Here is a 19,961-nt window from a genome sequence, read left to right on the forward strand (position 1 = left end):
TTTCCAGCAAAGCGATAGGCGAAAAACTGAACATACATGGTCAAAAAAGAATATGCAAAACAGAGATTGTATTATATATAATCACATGCAAGAACAGCAGCCTTCAGTATGTCGGAGAACATGACAAATTACACAAAAGGACTAATCTTCACAGATCTGATTGGATGGCAAAGAAGATGTACACAAGTCTAGTTGTAGAACATTACTCTTCTGTTTTTCTGTTGTTTTTTTTTTCTTCTTGTCTCTGTTTTGTATTTGCCTTTGAAAAAGACTCATTTAGAGTTGAAATGCTTCGGCTAGTTAGAAACTAGTCTTTTTCTGTTTGTTATCACTTTATTGGACATATACAAATAATACTATCATACAGGTTAGAAAATTTTAATTCGTACTCTACGGAGATTCGAACAAGGTCCGCGGGTAAACGGCAACCATCGCCTTGCCTGCACACACAATCCCATATTCCCTCACGACTAAGCAAACATAACTAAAAAGTCGGTGTTATATGCACTCGTGTGTAGCAGACACACTCGCATGATGACCTAGTAATTAATTCTCATCTATCTACAGTCATTCCGGATTCCTATGGAAGAAATCAAGGTATATAGAATTAATTATAGAGAATTATAAATATACACCAGACAGAACGGAAACGTAGAGTACGAATTAAAACTCTCTAACCTGTATTATAGTATTATTTCTATTAAATATTAATTCTGCCTACTATTATCAAGTATTCTTCTATATAATCTAGGGATAGCACTTTCCGTACTATCTGATGTATATTTATAATTTCTCTCTCTCTCTCTCTCTCTCTCTCTCTCTCTCTCTCTCTCTCTCTCTCTCTCTATATATATATATATATATATATATATATATATATATATATATATATATATATATATATATATATATATATATATATATATATATATATATATATATTTCAAATTTCAAGCGAAAATAGACTACTCTTGCTGCCTATGGTCGGTGAATGATTACCTGCTCCTGACAAAATGAAGTAGAACGCTGACGCTGGATGACCTTGTCTCACGATTACCCTCTTAGATTCATAACTAGAAGTACAATCAGAAATAATCTAAATTGAAATTTAAAACAAAAATGTGTTAAAATCCTTACAATTTGGTAGTAACATTACGTAGAAAATAAGCATAACCTCTATACTTCATGTTTGATCATAGCCTTGAATAATACCCACGCATAAATAATATAACACAAAGTGTATATATGTTAGGGAAGTCTTACATCGTAAAACGTTATAATTTTTCTGTAACAATTATCGAACTCTTTCATGGCTATCAAATATTCCACATAGTAAAAGCATATCGGCAACGTTGAAGCTCAACCTTAAAATTTGAATAAATCAAATCTTTTATCAAAGTCTTTTGGAATAATGTTGCATTTCGTTCTAGTCGGAAAGATACCAGTAGTGTATAGGGGCGATTCAGCGTCAAGGGGACTTACCATTAAAAACAGTGTCCCGGCACTTTCGCGTCTATGTAAATTTAACATGGGGAAAACTGTCCCGGCACTTTGGCGTCAAGGGGAATTGAACATGGGAATAAATCGTGGGCCTGTTTAGCGTCAAGGGGAATTGAACAGGGTCGGAACCCTATTTTAATATGGTCCCGACCTTATGGGTCTATGGAAATTGAACATGGGAAAATTTAAACAGGGAGGGTCTCTATTTTTATTTTTATTTTTAAAAATAAAAAAGGGGTAGGCATGAAAGTCAAGGTCTTTTCGAGGCCTATGAAGGGGCCCTGAAAAGGGCCTTTGGGTTTATGTTAACATACCATATTGTTAACACAGAGGGCACCGCATTGGTCTTCTTCTTGTCCTCAAACTACGTCTGATTTCAGGGCCGTAAATGAGAACCCTCTTTAGGCATCCTTGCCTCTCCACATAAATCCTTCTCATCCACAGGCTTGTTTCTGTCATCCTAACAATAGTCCACTTGGATCGGACATATATCGGTATGTCGGTCCGGAACATCATGGAAGAGACAAGAGTTGATGGATTGCACGTCGGTCCACATGTTGGGGTGCCGAGAACAGGTGAAGGAATGCAGTGAACTGCGCTTTTTTATAAGGAAAGAGAGGATTGAAACGGATTGAGTTCATTGACCAATCCAAATACGCGTTACAAAATTCAGTCAACCCACGTCCAATCCGAAGAGAGCAGTCTGTGACGTCACATGTCCTATATAGATTCGCTAGCGCCTGTGCGCAATCAATCCATGTGACAGTTTTTCAACATGACGGAAACTCAGAAAACGATAAATTGGGGTGCACCAGCTGTGGAGACTACCCAAGGAAACCCGGACTTACTTCCAGAAGAGGTGAATTGGGATTTTGTGGATTTTCTTACCTCGCAAGAATTTGTTCCGGAACCTTCGTCACCTTCTCCTTCATTACCACACGTGGAGAATTTTAGACAGAGTCAGAAAGAACAATTGGAGAAATTTATACAACAGCAAAAGAAAGCAGAACAAGCTTTTCTCCTACAGCAACAGCAGCAAAAAGAAGAGGTAAGAAAAAAACAAGAAGAAGAAGCAGCAGCAGCAAAGAAACAAGGGTGTGAAAATCAAACGGTCACGGTACTGTTAGACATTTTAGCGGAGTTAAGAAGTCTGAAACAAATGTATCAGACTTCTTTATTACGACCGAAGAGAATACGACCTTCCCGAGCTAAACACTCCAACTCTGTGACTAAGCCTACCGTACCACCCTTAGTGATTTCAACCAAATCATCATCATCAACAGTACGCAGTCCAGAAGTAGGCCTTGGCCGTGGCAAAGGCTTAAGGCAGTTAAAGTTGATTGTTTAAACTCACCCATACACCAAAAAGGCCCTTTTCAGGGCCACCCATGTCTCTCGAAAAGAGATAGTCTTTCAATTGCCACATCCATTCAAACTCAAATAAAAAAAAACCAACCCATTTTACCCCTATAGTACGTGTCTCTGTATGAGTGCGTGAGTGTAGGCTCTTATTTTAAAATCAAAACCCAAAGACACTTACCTTTTATACCTAATTTATTCTTTTATAAATATTTACAATCCAATTCACAATTCACAACATAACACTTTAAAAAGTTCATAGACTTCTTCTGTTTCATTGTTCACTCTCTCTGTTTTTTGAATTTCTTCACAGTCGCAGTCTTTTCCTCCTCTTCATTTTCACTTTCTTCCTTTCTTCTTTTCTTCTCCTGTTTCTTTTTCTTCACCTGTTTGCTTTCTTCCTCTTCTTCTTCTTCCTCTCCAGAATACTTCTCTTCTTCTGATTCCTCTTGTTTCTTAGGGCAATCTGGAGATCAATGTCCTTTTTCATGACAATAATAACAGGTATCTTGACTTTTGTCTCTTCTAGACCCTTTTTTTCTTTTTTGACGGTCTGGACACTCTGAAGACCAATGCCCTTTCTTCTGACAGATATAGCAAGTATCTTGACTTTTATCTCGATAGGAGGGTGAGTAGTCCCTCGGCAGTTCTGAAGAAAATTTTCGGATGACCCCTCGCAAAGCTCTGATGAAAAGTTCGATTTGTGTAGTCTCGTCCATCGCTGTGTTCGGTTTGAGAGTGAAATGAATAGTGAAAGGACAAGACACACACCCTTTATATACGCTGGTCTGTCATGACTATAAAGTAACCCACTGTGTTTAAATTTTTGTCATTTGACGTTTTGCTATCAAGATGAAACGATCCAATTCATTCAAGAAGAAAGAAGAAGAAGTTAAGAGGCAGAAACGTGATCTATCGCCTCGTACCAGGGCTGAAGTCTTGGCACAAATTCATGCCAGTGATTTTGAAGAGGACATGAGTGAATCAGAATCCAAACCCAGAGAGATTTCCTCTAAACAAAGTTCACCACCCTTAGTCAACCTTGAAAAGTACTATTCTATTCAAGAGACGGAAAAGCGTCCCTCTAGAAAATTTAGAACCACGGCTTACAAATACACGGTGAAGTTTAAAGATTTCAAGTCCGAAGTACCGTTAGAGAAAGCAGAAGGGTTCATCACCGAGATGTGGGATTCTTTGCTCACCACACTCAAGCGACAATGTCAACCCAAAGAAGACGATCGCTTGAGACTTTCCATACAACACGACGGCTTGAAATCCCCTGTTTGGATCGAGTTTAGCAGCCCTGCAGAATTGACCGCTTCCAAAGTCATGGACAAGATTCAACACGTACAACAATCCAATGACCAGTTTGACATCACCGATGGAAAAGCCACACTGGACATGACCCACGTTTCTCCTCCTCAAGGGACCGGACAGCGCAAAAAAGGCCTTATTGGTGAACGGTCTTCACAGTACCAAAAAGAGTCTCGTCCAAATTAACAACCCTCAAGACCAGTTGTGCTTAGCCCGAGCCATCGTGGTGGGACGAACCTATGCCAACAAGAACGACACGGCAGAATGGAAAAGAGCCTGGAAAACTATTCAACAATCGGACCGAGCCAAACAACGAAACGAAGCAGAACTTCTGTTGCAACAAGCTGGCCTGTCCAAAGACACACCCTGTGGCATTCCTGAGATGCAAAAATTGCAAGATATCCTAGCTCCACTCTACACCTTGAAAGTGCACCCTCAAGAAGTGCGCGGGCCTCTGTTGTTTTGAGGCCAAGAATTTAAGGATGGAAAATACATTCACCTTTATCATCGCGATGAACATTTCGATGCCATTACCGCCATCACCGGATTCCTGGGATACAGTTATTACTGTGAGAAATGTGACTATCGCTATAACAATCGAGAGCAACACAAGCATTGTGGATCGAAATGCTCAGGATGTTTGGCCTCTCCACCCTGTCTGAACGAAGGGCAAGAACGAGTGCATTGTACTGCTTGTCTGCGCACGTTTGTCAGCCCTGCTTGTTACCAACAACATCTGAAGACGCAAGGTTCTCAGCAGAAATGTGCTTGTCAACTCCTGAGATTGTACCCTACGTGTGGACAAGGCATATGTACCAACAGTGCCAAGGCACACGTATGTCGAAGAAAGAAAAAATGTCACATTTGTCACCACATCGTGGACTTGGAGCATCAATGCTACATGCAAAAATACCAACCCCAACCAGAGAAAGAGGATGGTCACAAAAAGAAAGGCAATTTCACCTTTTTCGATTTCGAATGCATGCAAGAGACTGGCATTCACATTCCTAATTTCTGCGTGGTTCATCGAGCGTACGAGAAGTGTATTCAAGAACCTATCTTCAGTCATTGCCCTCACTGCAGCAAAATTCCTGGAGGGCGTGAAAAAATCTTTCGAGGACCAAACACGCTAGACGATTTTGCCAAATGGGTCTTAGACCCCATCGACAAGACATGGAGCCAAGAGGACTTCGAACGTTACCGAGATTGTCATCGCCATGCCAAGGTGATGGTCCACAATTTCTCAGGATACGATAGACAGTTTTTTTTTAGATACTATACCGAACATGGTACCGAACGTCCCAAAGTGACTTTGAACGGAGCTAAAATCATTTCCATGCAAGTGGGACAAGTACAGTTTAAAGATTCGATGAGTTACTTGGGCATGCCTTTGAGTCGAATGCCTAAAACGTTTGGAATGACAGAATTGGCTAAAGGGTACTTTCCATACTTTTTCAATACCGAAGCCAATCAACACGCCGTTTTACCCCATTTGCCTGAGGCTCACTATTACGACCCTGACAACATGCGTACCGAACAACGAGAAGCTTTCTACGCTTGGTACCAGGCTCATGCCTCTGACCCTTTTGACTTTCAGGAAGAAATGTTAAAGTATTGTCGTTCTGACGTGGACATTTTACGGCTTTGCTGTGGCAAATTTCGAGAACTGTTCATGGAACACGGAGGAGACGATCCTTTGAAAGAAGCTTGCACCATTGCCAAAGCGTGTTCCTTAGTGTACCGGCAACGATTCATGCCTGAAAACGCCGTGGCTGTCATCAGTCCTCAAACGACAAATAGTCGGTTAAAGCCCTACGCTGGTTACATTACTTGTGCGACAAGGAAAACAAATGGATTCAGCATGCCCGCAACGGAGGAGGCGAAAAGACCATCGGAACGCATTCGGTCGATGGCTGAGACTTAGAAAACCCCAAGATCGTGTACGAGTTTAACGGTTGCTTATTTCACGGATGTCCCGTCTGTTACCCTGACCGTGACACTAAAAATCAGTTTTTACATCGAACCATGGAAGACTTGTACCAGGACACTTGTCAGCGACGCTTGAAGTTAGAACAGCAAGGATACCAAGTGGTGGAAATGTGGGAACACAAATAGGATCACAGTTTGAAAACCGATCCCGAATTTAAACGCACCGTGGAAAGCTAACAGTTCATGGACCCCCTGAATCCCAGGGATAGTTTGTACGGAGGAAGGACCAATGCCACCTGTTTGCTGTACCAAGCTGACGAAGAGAAAGGAGAAGAAATCAAATACTTGGACGTGTGTTCGCTGTATCCCTACGTGCGCAAATATTGTCGTTTTCCTTCAGGTCACCCGCAATTGTTGACGGAACACATCGACCTGGCCAACATTCGACAATACGAAGGCTTGATCAAATGTAAAGTTTTGCCCCCCCCCCCACCGACTTGTACCATCCCGTGGTACCTCACCATTGTCAAGATGATGTTTCCTTTGTGCCGTACTTGTGCCGAAACGTGCAACCAAGACCAACCTTGTCAGCACACCCAGGAAGAACGTGCCTTGACGGGGACCTGGGTCAACGTAAAATTGTTCAAAGCTATGGACATGGGATATAAACTGTTAGAAGCGTACGAAATTTGCCACTTTCCCAAGAGACAACAATACCACAAGGGTGACCCCACTCAGAAAGGCATTTATGCTGACTACGTGGATGCCTTTTTGAAACTGAAGCAAGAAGCCAGCGGCTATCCTTCCTGGTGTCACACTCCCGAAGACCAAATAAAATTCAAAGAGAAATACCGGGAACAAGAAGGCATCACTTTAGACCACACCGAGAAAAACGAAGGCAGGCGATCGTTTGCCAAAGTGATGTTAAATTGCTTGTGGGGGAAAATGGCACAACGACCGTGTTTACCCAAGCCGGAGTATTTGACAGAACCTTCCCGCTACTTTCAGATGATTCACGACAAAACCATATTCATGAAACACGGGGACGTCGTTCGCGAGGATTTGATCTTAGTCAATTACGAAGAAGATCTGGACTTTGTAGAAGCTGACCCCTTTGGAAATGTCATCATTGCGGCTTACGTGACATTTCATGCTCGCTTAAAACTGTACGAAGCTTTAGAACTGTTAGTGGAACGTGTCCTGTACTTTGACACGGACAGTTGCATTTACATCGATCACCCGAGTCAACAGCACCCTGACATCGAAGGAGACCGTTTAGGAACCTGGACAGACGAGCACCCCGACGACAAGATTCTAAGTTTCGCAAGTGGCGGTCCTAAAAATTACGGCTATCAATACCGGGACAAACAGGAAGAAGTGCACACGAAGTGTAAAGTGAAAGGATTCACTCTGAATTATCGTACCAGTCGAGTGGTAAACATTAGGGTATTGAAAGAAGCCTTACACTCTGGAAAAGATGACCACTTTAAAGTGACCACATATCAACCCAACAAGATTGTACGTTTATCCACTCACCACATAGTCAGTCGACCCTTGGAAAAAGTCTATCAAATCGTGTACCAGAAGCGAGTGCGACTTCCCAATCACTTCACCTTACCGTATGGACATGTTGGTATTGGTCTGTATATAAAAAGGGACAATGTCCAAGATCGATAGTTCATTGTGACTACCAAGACCAAGACAACAAGATGAATCCTTTGAAAGAGACAACATTCCAGTTTGGGGATTGTAAAAAAGTTCTATCTTCCCCTAGTGTGACTCATATTGGATGGATAAGACCCATGCATTGCGACGGAAATTGTCCGGAAGGAGTCTGCAATTGTCCATGCGGTTACCATTGTAATTGCGTAACGGAGTTTGCAGACGAGTGCGATTGTGAGCCTTGCAATGGGAACGATGCTGTACGTTGTGACCTTAGCGATGCCGTAAAGCATCATGGAAACTTTGTTCTCACTACCCCTATCATGGAAAGTGATGCTGTGCGTGTCAGATCTGAGGGATGCGAAAGCGATGCCACTCGTCCTCTTGGACACTTTACTGGGTTTCATTTTAAAGGTGGATGTCAACCTTCACGTCTACCCCCCCCCCTACGGATGCCATCCAACTCTGAGTAAACTCCTGTCCATGTCACCCTACCCTCATCGAAACGAACCTGTGAAAGACGAATATTCGTTTCCTGTGCGTTTGTCGGAATACTGTGACTTTGAAAATCGTCTTCAATCGTTCTAAGGAAAATGGCCTAAGTATATGGGAGGACCGACCCCCGAAGTATTAGCCAGAGCCGGATTTTTCTACTTGGGCGAAGTGGATAAAGTCAAGTGCTTCAGTTGCGGTGTGTCACTTTACCACTGGGAACCGCAAGATTCGGCCTACGTAGAACATGCTCGATGGTCACCGAATTGTCATTACTTACCTTTAGTGGGACCGAGACATTGAAGTAACTTATCATGTCGTTGAAGAAGAAACCAGATTAGCTAGGAGTCAAATGTTGGACATCACCGAGACCAGTATTTAAACTTCATTTCAAAAACGATATTGAATCATTGCCTAAAGAGCTGCAAGAGAAGATTTACAAGGAAGTTTGGCAGGGACTTGCCAGAGTAAAATCTCAATGGGTAACTGTAGAACTTTTGTGCCGAGAAATTCACAAGAAGAAAGTGAAAAGAGTCAACCAGTGTGTTAGATTGCTCTGGGTCAAGGGTGCATTCATCCTATTATACCGCTTTAGACCGTTTACATCAAAAGATTTCAGTGAGATTCTTGGACGTTACCCTGAGTGGCAGTGGTCAGAAATTACTCACTATGTGGACTACTTTTGCTCTAGGAGAAGATTGTGAATTGTACGGACTGACCTATTCATGGATACTTTACAAGAGAACATTCGTGCTTTGCCTGTGGAGTTGAGAGAACGCATTTACCGAGAACTGGTCAAAATACAAGTGAAACGTAAAGAACAATTGCATCCGTTACGTCACCGGTGGTTGAACCACTGGTACCTGAATGCTATAAAAGGACTGATTCGTCTGAAAGTGTTTCATTGGTCAGACCTTTATCAACTATCCCGTCGCTCAAAGAAATGTTTTGTTACTGATGATTCTATTTGCTACCAGGTAGACCTACTGCAACAAATTTCAGAGGAAGAAGAGTTAAAGGAATACCAACATCTTTTACAGAATGTCACCTTAGTGGAAGAGGAAACTTCTAAACGAACTGTAAAGTGCAAGTTAGTGACTAAACCATTTAGATTTGCTACTGGAATAAAACCATCTCTGACCAGGCAGTACACTTATTGTCTACGACAACAAAAAAGTTTTTTAGTATGACCTATTCATGGATACTTTACAAGAGAACATTCGTGCTTTGCCTGTGGAGTTGAGAGAACGCATTTACCGAAAACTGGTCAAAATACAAGTGAAACGTAAAGAACAATTGCATCCGTTACGTCACCGGTGGTTGAACCACTGTACCTGAATGCTATAAGAGAACTGATTCATCAGAAATTGTTTCAGTGGTCAGACATTGTTCAACACTTTGAGGTCGCCAATGATCGACATGTTCATAATTTTGGTTACTTCGAGATTTACCTGGAGCAACGCATTGAGGAAGACGAGTTAAAGGATTATAAAGGTCTATTGCGTGGAATCTGCTTAGCGGAAGAGGAAACTTCTAAACGAACTCTGAAGTGTAGGTTACAGTATGCAAGATTTAGATTCCCCACTGGAAAACGAAGATCTCTAGTTAGAAAGTACCTTTATTGTTTCCGAAATAAAGAGGCTATAAAATCAGGAATCCATGCTACGGTTTATGTCACAAGTGATTGAACAGATTCCGTGGAAGGAACTCAATGACCATATTCAAACCGTGGATCATTACCATCAATCATTACAAGAACTGTATCCAATCAATTTGGGACGACGCATAATGTGTGTGTTAGTGACTTGTTTTCTGGGATTTCGTTTACCAGCCGATTCCTTGTGGACTCTTTACGAACAATACTTACCATCCGAATGGACTTAAATGGTCACGAAAGACTCCTTTTGCTCAAAGCCTTGCGGTTTCATCTGGATACTTCTCGACCTCTACGGGAAAAAAAGATTCGTCAACTTTTAGCTACCCAAGACGTGTATGACGATGGGTGTGTAGCTTGTGACTTACACCACCACTGGGCAGATGTCCGTGCCTGGAAAAAATGGGGTTTTGAGGCTTGGACCCAAGAAGTGGCCCAGTATGCACGAGAGTTGTTCAAGGAAAAAAGTTACTTTTCAACCTGTGTTAGTGACAGTGCCAGAAGAAGAACCCGTCACCCAGGACAGGACTGTCTTGGGCATGCCTGAAAGACCCTTTCGGGAGGACACTTGTGTGACCTTACCCCCTGTTGAACTGGTCAGAACATTACCCAAAACATGTTGTATAGACACTTGTTTCTATTCCACGTTGATGGTTTTCATGTGCCTTTTATCGTTGTACTTAAGCCTTTGGCTTTTATGTATTTTTGTCTTTCGTGTTCATGTTTAAAACATTCAAAAAAACGTGTCCTATAAGTATATAAACTCTTGTCTTGTCTGTTTTCGTGTCACAAGTGACATTCCTAACACTATGGCTATCTCTGCTGTCTCTGCTCCCTCTTCCTCCAATGTCAAAGTCATCGACGAACACTTAGATCGTGCCAGTTGGGAGGCTTTGTATCTTCGCCATCCTTTTAACATGCTCATTGCTGGACCTAGCGGTTCAGGCAAAACCGAATTTGTCAAACGTTTGATCGAACATAAACATCATTTGATCGATCGACCACCTCAGCGCATCGTGTGGTGTTTCAAAGAGTGGCAATCGGCGTACAGCCTCTTGCGAGAAAGTCAAGGCGATTCCATCGTGTTTCTGGAAGGCATTCCTAATGAAGATGACGGAATCGTCTCTGACTCCCGTCAAACCCACTTGGTCATTTTCGACGACATGTTAGGAGAAGACGAAGAAGAAATTAAACTGTGGTTTACGCGCAAAGGGCATCATCGTAATGCCAGTGTCGTTTACATCACTCAAAATTTGTTTCAACAAAGTAAAGCCCACAAAAAAAAAACTAGTCGCAAGAGAGGCACTTCGGCCAGGACGCAACCTTACACTCGCAAACCACGACCTGCAAAGACGGTGACCGCGTCTCCGGTAGCCTCAGGTTCATTCACTTCTCCGTTGACGACACCAAGAACTGAAAAGTACTTGGAGACGTTGATCACACCAAGAATTTCTCCGTTAATGACCCCAAAAACTTCCCCAGTGGCAGGATCCTCCAATTTAGCGGCAGTGGCCGCTGCTCACAAAGTACCTTCTCCCAAAATCAAAGTCCAAGAGAGATCGGGCATGTTACAAAGTTTACTGGATTTGTCCAAGCAAGAACTGGTTCTATTTAGTCCGTTGCGTACCCCTGCACGACGTGTCATGCCTGTCCTCAAGTTGATACTCCGTAAAGACAATCAGTGGCGATGCGTTCCAGTATATAAAAGGCCTGCGACAAAGTGGGGGTATCAGTGAACTTCCAAAAGATGTCACCTCAAAGAAGAGCACACCGTCACTATCGTCAAAAAAGAAAGAGACAAAGGCAAACTCGTCAAGCTTAGCCAAGCATCGACGTTACCCTAAGAAAAGATACAGCCGTTCAAAGAAAAAGAGGCGTCAACAAAGAGGAGGATTCCTTGGCGATTTTGGAAAAAACATTGTCACCTTTATGACAAAGCGATAGTCCAAAAAAAAGATAAAAGGGCGTTTGTTAAGTCATCGACGTTAGTGTATGTTTGGTGAATGTCCCAGAACCCACAAGCAAAGATGTCACCCTCCAGAAAACATTCCTCTTCTAAACCTCAAGGAAAGAAAAGGAAAGGACTGCCTCCACGTTTAGTCAAACATGGGGACATGTTATCTGTCCTGTCCAAAAACTCATTCAATCAGCCTCCAAAGAGGTCATCGATACCGTGTGCGAATGTTGTTTGAACGTCTTGAAAGGCACGATCCCTTTGTCTAAACACCAGAAACAATGCTTAGGCAAACATCGTCACGTTCTTCGCCCAATGGTTCAAAAGAAAATTCCCATTCGTCAAAAGAAGAAGATGTTGGTCCAACGTGGAGGACTTTTACCCCTCTTGCTAGGCCCATTACTGAAAGGAGTCTTGGGAACCGTGTTGGGAGGACTGGTGGGACAAGATAAAAAGGCCCTCTGGAGTCCCAAGATCTCAGAATAGACCCCTGACATCCCATGGAAGGACGAAAACTAGCTTTAGTGCCTTATAAACGATGGATGGAATACCATCGTTGGCAAAAACAACGCACCCCGCATTTACCTCCCAACCAATCCCAATTTGAGCGAGATGTCTCATTTACAACACGAATTGCAGTCCTTGATGGATCGCCAAGATTTGTCAGAAACAGAAAAATCGCAAAAGTACGGTCAACTCTTGCAACGACTGCAACTCTTTCACCAGAAAGCCTCAGACGAAACAGCTCTTCCCACTCTGAAAGATTTTAAGACCTTGATGAAAAGTCCAGCACCATCACTACTACCACCACCACTACCAGTGACCAAGACAGAAAAAGGAGAAGAAGAAGAAGAAGGGTTTCAAACTCCACCAGAAAAAGTTCGCAAGTTAACAACACCACCTACCTCCAGAATTGGATGGATTAAAAAGATGATGACCACCCCTTCTTCATCAGAAGAGAAAAAGAAGGTGAAGACAGAAATGAAACAAGAAAAGACATCCCCTGTTCAGACATCCTCCTCTGCCACACCTATTGCCGGTCGCACACGCAAAGCATTGCAATCCAAGAAAATACCCCAAGAGAAAAAGAGTAGCATCCTTGAAGAGTGGGTGCCTTATTAACAAACAAACAAAAAATGGAAAAAGTGTTAGCCAGCATTTACTACGATCCCTCCCATCCTGCAAGTGATGCAGGAGTTCAAAAATTGTATCGTGCTGCCAAAACGCGACTGAAAAGTCTCTGTTTATCTCAAGTGCAACGATGGTTACACGAACAAGCTACTTACACTTTACACAAACCCATTCGACGCAAGTTTTCCAGAAGTCGCACCCGAGTGGAAGGCATCGATCATTAATGGTAAGCCGATTTAGCCGATGTCTCTCATTTGGCCAGCTACAATCGCGGCTACAAATATTTGTTTTGTGTCATCGACGTCTTTTCCAAATTTGTCTGGGTTGTGCCCTTGACTTCCTAATCGAGCAGTGAGTTAGTGCGAGCCCTGCAAAGAGTGTTGAAACAAAGCGGTCGTCACCATCTTCGATGGGAAAATGTACCGAATTGCTGAACCAAGCTTTCCAAAAAAGAATTAAAAAAACATGACATTCATTTTTATACCACCGAGACTCCTGAAACCAAAGCCAGCATCGTGGAACGTTTCCAACGCACTTTGAAAGAACGCATGTGGAAATATTTTACACATCACCACACTCTGAAGTACATCGGCATCTTACCGCACCTGGTACAAGCGTACAACCAATCTTACCATCGAAGCATTGGACGTGCCCCACAAGAGGTGACTCCCGAGAACGAAGTGCTGGTGTTTGAGCGCCTGTTTGGTACGTCCCCGACGAGGGTTGTCCCCAAGAAAAGTGGAGTGTTGGACGTAGGAGATTGGGTGCGCATTGGCAAAACCAAACGCACTTTCGACAAAGATTACTTACCTAACTGGACGACCGAATTGTTTCGTGTCACTGGACGAGTGCATGGCCGTCATCCTGCCGTCTATAAATTGGAAGACATGAACGGAGAAGTGCTCAAAGGAACGTTTTATTTGCCCGAGTTACAACGTGTCACCAAAAAAGAAGATGACGTGTACGACATCGAAAGCATTCTCGAACGCAGAACCCGTAAAGTGGGCAAACGACGTGTCAAAGAAGTCAAAGTACGTTGGAAAGGATATCCACCCAGTTTTGATTCTTGGATCGACGCTTCGCAAGTCATCGACTATAAAAAGAAATGACCATCATGCCCTTTCACACAGACTCAGCTACTGCAACCACTCTTTCACCCAGTTCTTCTGTGCAAGATTTACAGAAACAACCCTTGTGGGTGTGGTGTGGAGAACGTGTGCCTAAAAGGCAAATCGTCTTTTTTTGCCAAATCTTCGTGGTGTATTGTGTCATCGGTGCAGCCATCGCCAATTTGAGTTTGCAACAAGGAGACAAACAATTGTGGACCATTTTATTGAGCAGTTGCATCGGTTACCTGCTTCCCAATCCCTCCCTGAAATTCTCTTCGAACAGGAACAACGGGAACCTTATGTCCAGTGTCAGTGTCAGCCACCACTCCAACAACAACAACAACAACAACAACAACAACAACAACAACAACAACAACCCCATTTTAGGCGGAGACACTCCTCTGACGTCCAGTAACCCCTCGGACAGCCACAGAACTCTGGAATTATGAGTCACCAAAACCAATTTTACTTAATCTTACCCGGTGACAGTTCTATTGAGGTGTTTCCCAACAACACTTTGTGCTGTTACACGGCCAAATTACATCAGGCCATCCAAATAGATCACGAATCCCATTGGGAAGTGGCTTTGGTAGAAATGATTTACCCAACACAAATCAAAAACATCACTGAAACTCAAAACACTTTTGACGTCGAAATTCTGGACCGAACAGTGCAGCAAACCATGATTACCACTAACACTGGACAACAAATTTTTACAAAAGTCATGTTACTGAAATAAAATTAGTCAATTCTTATCAATTGTTATGTGCTGAACACGAATATGACAGTCAAATTGCAAAATTGGCTCTAGTTTTTTTGTAATCTGCAAGAAATTAATGTTTACATAACGAAATGCATTCCAATAGTAAAAGGTCAACTGTAATAGCCTACCTATAAAAAATCAAGTCATTGACTACATCTTAGATTTCTTCGCCTGTCTCTTGTACAGCTGTTCGGGAGCATCTCTGAGGAGTGTCCAGCAGTAGTCAGCCAGCATTGTAGTGGACCATTTTCCCTGGTATCTTTGTTCCATTGTTGCGATATCTTGATGAAAACGTTCGCCGTGTTCATCACTAACAATACCACAGTTGCTAGGAAAGAAATCCAAATGGGAATGAAGGAAGTGAATCTTTAGAGACATATTGCAGCCAAGTTTCTTATACTTCATCAACATGTCTTCTACTAGTTCCTTATAGTTTTCTGCCCAAACATTTCCGAGGAAGTTTGTAGAAACTAGGCGATTGTTTCGCGTCACCTTCCAGCAAGTTGTTGAACCGGTCATCTTTGAAAAGCTCTCGAATCTGAGGACCCACAAAAACTCCCTCTTTAATCTTTGCTTCGCTGAGTCGAGGGAATTTTTCATGCAGGTATCGGAATGCTGGCAAAGTCCGGTCAATGGCTTTCACGAAGTTCTTCATCAAACCTAGTTTGATGTGAAGGGGTGGTAGCAAGATTTTCTGAGCCTCAACCAGAGCTGGGTGTTGGATATTCTTCTCTCCAATGGCTACATTCTGCCTGTGAGTCCATTCCTTCCTCATGTAGTGCATTTCCCTTGCTCGGCTATCCCACTCGCATAAGAAACACATGTATTTTGTATATCCTTGCTGCAGTCCCATTAAAAGGGCAACTACCTTCAAATCACCACAGAGGTGCCAGCTGTACTTGTTATACTCAATGGAATTCAGTAGCTGCCTTAAGTTATCGTATGTCTCTTTCATGTGGACAGCATACGCTACTGGAATAGATGGAAGAATGTTTCCATTGTGCAAAAGCACAGCCTTGAGACTCAGTTTCGAAGAGTCCACAAATAGTCTCCATTCTTGTGGGTCATGAGTGATTTTTAAAGCATTCATGAGGCCCTCAATATCGGAACAGAATATCAGATTACTTTCCTTTCTGAAGAAAGGCTCCAATTGCTGGTGGCGCTTTCGATATGCAGTAATTGTGACATCTTCTTCTAGAAGATTCCATTGTTGGAGTCTTGATCCTAGCAATTCTGCCTTGTTCTTTGATAAGTCCAAATCACGAATCAGGTCATTTAGTTCTTCCTGTGTTATTCTGTGTGGGGTTGATGATGCACCACAGTGAAAATCTGGATCACTGCATGCTGATGGACCAGGAGAAGAACAGGTCGACTCACCTTTGTCTTCGTCAGATGAATCAAGAGAATATTCTGCTGGAGGTTCTGGAATAGGAAGTCCCTCACCATGTGGAACTGGTCTCAATGCAGACGGAATGTTTGGGTAGACTATTCTCGACTTCTTTCGCTTTGTTATTCCGCCGGAAAGAGGAGGAACCAAGCAGAAGTAACAGTCATTTAGGTGGTTGCTTGGCTCTCTCCACACCATTGGGACTGCAAACGGCATTGATGACCTTTTGCAATTCAACCACTGTGAAAGCTGTGTTGTACATGTAGCACAGCATATATGCGGAGCCCAAGGCTTGTCTTGGTCACCAACCTTGCATCCGAAGTAAAGATGATATGCCTTCTTCACTTGAGAATTGATACTTTTCTTCTGGTTGGCAAATGTCACTTCCCCACAAATATAGCAAAAATTGTCCGCGGTATTAACACACTTTCGAGGCATTACTGTTCTTTATTGTACGTAAATGGATAAAATAATAAGATTTATGTAACAGTAGCTTGAACTGTCTCGCACAACGTCTAAAATATTTTAAATGCTGAACCTATCTGATTGGGCTTTATATAGTACACTGCTTACGTCAGCTTCAGCAGCCGCCTGGCATTAGTATAATAGGCCTACACATGTATAGTACACTGCTGACGTCAACTTACTTCAGCAGCCGCATGGCATTAGTATTGCATTGCATCAGAAAATGATGCAATCAACTGTGGATGATGTGAGCATGATGGTATTATGCAATGTTACATCATTATTCCGGATGTTGCTGCAGTCCTACTGGAGAAATTTACACAGTGAAACATAGAAAATGAGGTATATGAATATCTTCAAAACGAGAGCCAATACAAATTTTTCACGGTTATATTCGTGTTCGGCACACCAAAATACTACAGATTAGGGCCTTTTCAAGTCAGTAATGATTTCACTGTTGACCAGTGTAATCAACGTAAATCACTTCCGAAGGACACAGTACCCCGCAGCAGCAGTGACACTTCTCCTTCTTTTTACATTTATCACTTTAAAATTAACTCAAGCCATTATTTTAGTGGTCAACATCTGGTGGAGGCAATCGCTGACTAATTCCATGCAGCATTTGACAAAGTTCTAACCGCACTAAAAAAACGTGTCACGATTGAGTACCATAAACTGTCTCATCGTCTACTAATTAAATTTGAAAGTGAGGAAAAAAGTATACGCATTAAATTTTGCCCTGAATTGTATGACATTTTGGGTGGAGACCTCAATATGGTCACGGATAAGCAGACCAAAAGGATTCACATCGCAGACATTGACAACAACGGGCATTTTGCGAGGTATTTTCGTTTCCCGGTAGAACTGAACCAGGGACTGAATTTGATCTTTGTGTACTCCGATGTGGTGGAGTATAACGTGATGGGACACACCTCCGTACCGTTACTGCGTGTCATTCCTTTCAAAGTGAATTCTGCCACGAACGCTGACGAGGAAGGTGGAAACACCTATCACGTACACCGCGAATTTGTACATCCTCACTATTTGCCTGTCAGCTAGTCTTATTTGGACACGTCAACATTGCTATAAAAGGAGATTATTGAGAAAGAGAAAAAAATGATGCACCGAGAGCCTTGTGTTTGTTCCAAGTCGGAACTGGATCTGTTTGCCATGCCACCTACCATGATGACGATACAAAAATCCCAATAGGTGGAATTTCATCCCGTCTCCTCATTGACAGATTCCGCTCCCATCGAGTTTGAAATCAAAGGACAGCCCGAAGATTACATCAATCTGAATAACAGTTACTTGTACTTGAAAGTCAAAATTCTAGATAAGGGAGGAACCTGATGATGCGGGCGAGTTTAACGAAACCGAAACGGATTCATCCGCAAAACACAATGAGGGATTTGTAGAACGAAGAGAGAAAATATTAAATGGACAGAGTCTAGAACTGATGGATCGTTTGCATTTGGACATGTCATTACAAGAGAAATATTTGCTGAACGGTGTAAATGTCCGCTTGAGACTGAATCGCAGCAGTACCGCTTTCCATTTGTTGGCTGATAGTGCTGCCGTCAACCCCAAAAGCAAGATCGAGGAGGCCAAACTCTACGTACGACGCGTGGAAGTGTTACCTAAAGTGAAATGACATCAGTAACACTTTGAGCAGAACGACCGCCAAGTATCCAATACGACGTGTGGAAGTGAAAACGTTCACCATTCCCGCTTACCATCATTCCATGATCGAAGATCATCTGTTTCAAGGACAGTTAACCAAGCATTTAATCCTTGGTATGGTCGAGAATTCAGCCTTCAACGGAGCCTTCACTGAAAATCCTTTCAACTTTCAACACTTTAAGGTGAAGAAAATCGAAGTCAGTCGCGATGGCAAGACCTTCTGTACCAGACTTTTCGAACCTAACTTTGACAAGAAGAATTACTTGAGATCGTACTTGTCCTTGTACGAAGCTACCGGCCAGTTAGGAACCAACACCAGTCACGGCATTACGTACGAAGATTACGCAGGAGGCTATGCTTTGTGGGCTTTTGATTTCACCCCTGACCAAGGCAGTGACGAGGGACATTTCCACCCTATAAAATCTGGTCAGGTTCGTGTGGAACTTCAGTTTGCAGAAGAACTGCCAGAGACAATAAACATCATCCTGTATGCAGAATTTGACAAAACGATAGAAATCAACAGTTTGAGAGAAGTCATTCTAGACTATTAGAAGCTATGGAAGACTGTTATCCCTCTTTACCTAGTGGAGAAACTTTAGACATGGAATGTGAGGAGACTGTGGAAGAAGAAGAAGAATCCCAAGACGAAGAAGTCCTCATGATGAAGTCCAGATGGCCAGAACAAGAAGCCAATTTAGTCTCCTGTTTTGCTACAGTCCTGGCAGATAAAATGAAGGAATTGATCAAGGAAGAGTGCTATGGATGTCACAACGATCATCCCAGTCAAATTCAACACGACAAAATGTCTGATGTTAAGTCAAGAAGAAAAACTGGACGAATATCTGGACAAAGCTTGGGGTTTCATCGAGATAGAATTCGTGTTGAATGAGTGGTATAAAGGCTTGGATAAACATTCTTCTCCTCCATTAACCTCTCTGGAGTGCCGTCGCATCGAATCTCTCTTTGACCAGAGTAAGAAGTCGGAGCTAAACGCCTTTAACTTGTCAGACATTTTCAAGCAAAAAGTCAGGATCAAATTGATCACTTATCATTACCTGTGAAGAAGAAGAAGAAGAAGAAGAAGAAAACCACACAAATAAATGGATACCTGGGAACTTTATTACCTTTTGAACCACAGTTCGTATACTGCTTCTTGGAATCCTGTCGTCTGTGCTAAAGATGAACTCCCTCATCGCAAACCTCAAGACCATCAAGCTTATGTGATCAACACGGACGACAGTCATCTCTCAGCAACTCACTGGGTAGCCGTCTACTTTCCTCAAGAAGGATGTGTGGAATATTTCGATTCGTATGGATTGCCTCCTTTGGAAGATGATATCATTGACTTTATGAGAAGAAATGCTCAGACCACCCGATTCAATAATGTGAAATTACAAGGCACAGATTCTTTGGTGTGTGGACAATATTGTGTGTATTTTCTGCATCATCGCAGCCTAGGCTATTCCTTAGAACATTTAGTGACTCATTTTGATCCCCGTTCTTCTTCTAGAAACGATGTGAAGGTAGATCGATGGTTTTGTGACCATTATGCTTATCTTTTG

The 19,961-nt window shown here is 42.5% G+C and overlaps 1 protein-coding gene across 1 annotated transcript in view; it reads right to left on the reverse strand.

Moving 5' to 3' along the window:
• The window catches only part of LOC149802211 (uncharacterized), a 78,785-nt gene that overhangs the window by 38,377 nt on the left and 20,447 nt on the right, over window positions 1-19,961 (reverse strand). The window contains exon 6 of the mRNA XM_089954409.1: window positions 1,000-1,073. Coding sequence (XP_089810535.1) covers window positions 1,000-1,073 — 74 coding nt within the window. The remainder of the gene's footprint in view (window positions 1-999; window positions 1,074-19,961) is intronic.

This window comes from Sinohyriopsis cumingii, chromosome 4, assembly GCF_028554795.1.
Source record: "Sinohyriopsis cumingii isolate HCF-2022 chromosome 4, ASM2855479v2, whole genome shotgun sequence".
NCBI classification, from domain to species: Eukaryota; Metazoa; Mollusca; class Bivalvia; order Unionida; family Unionidae; genus Sinohyriopsis; species Sinohyriopsis cumingii.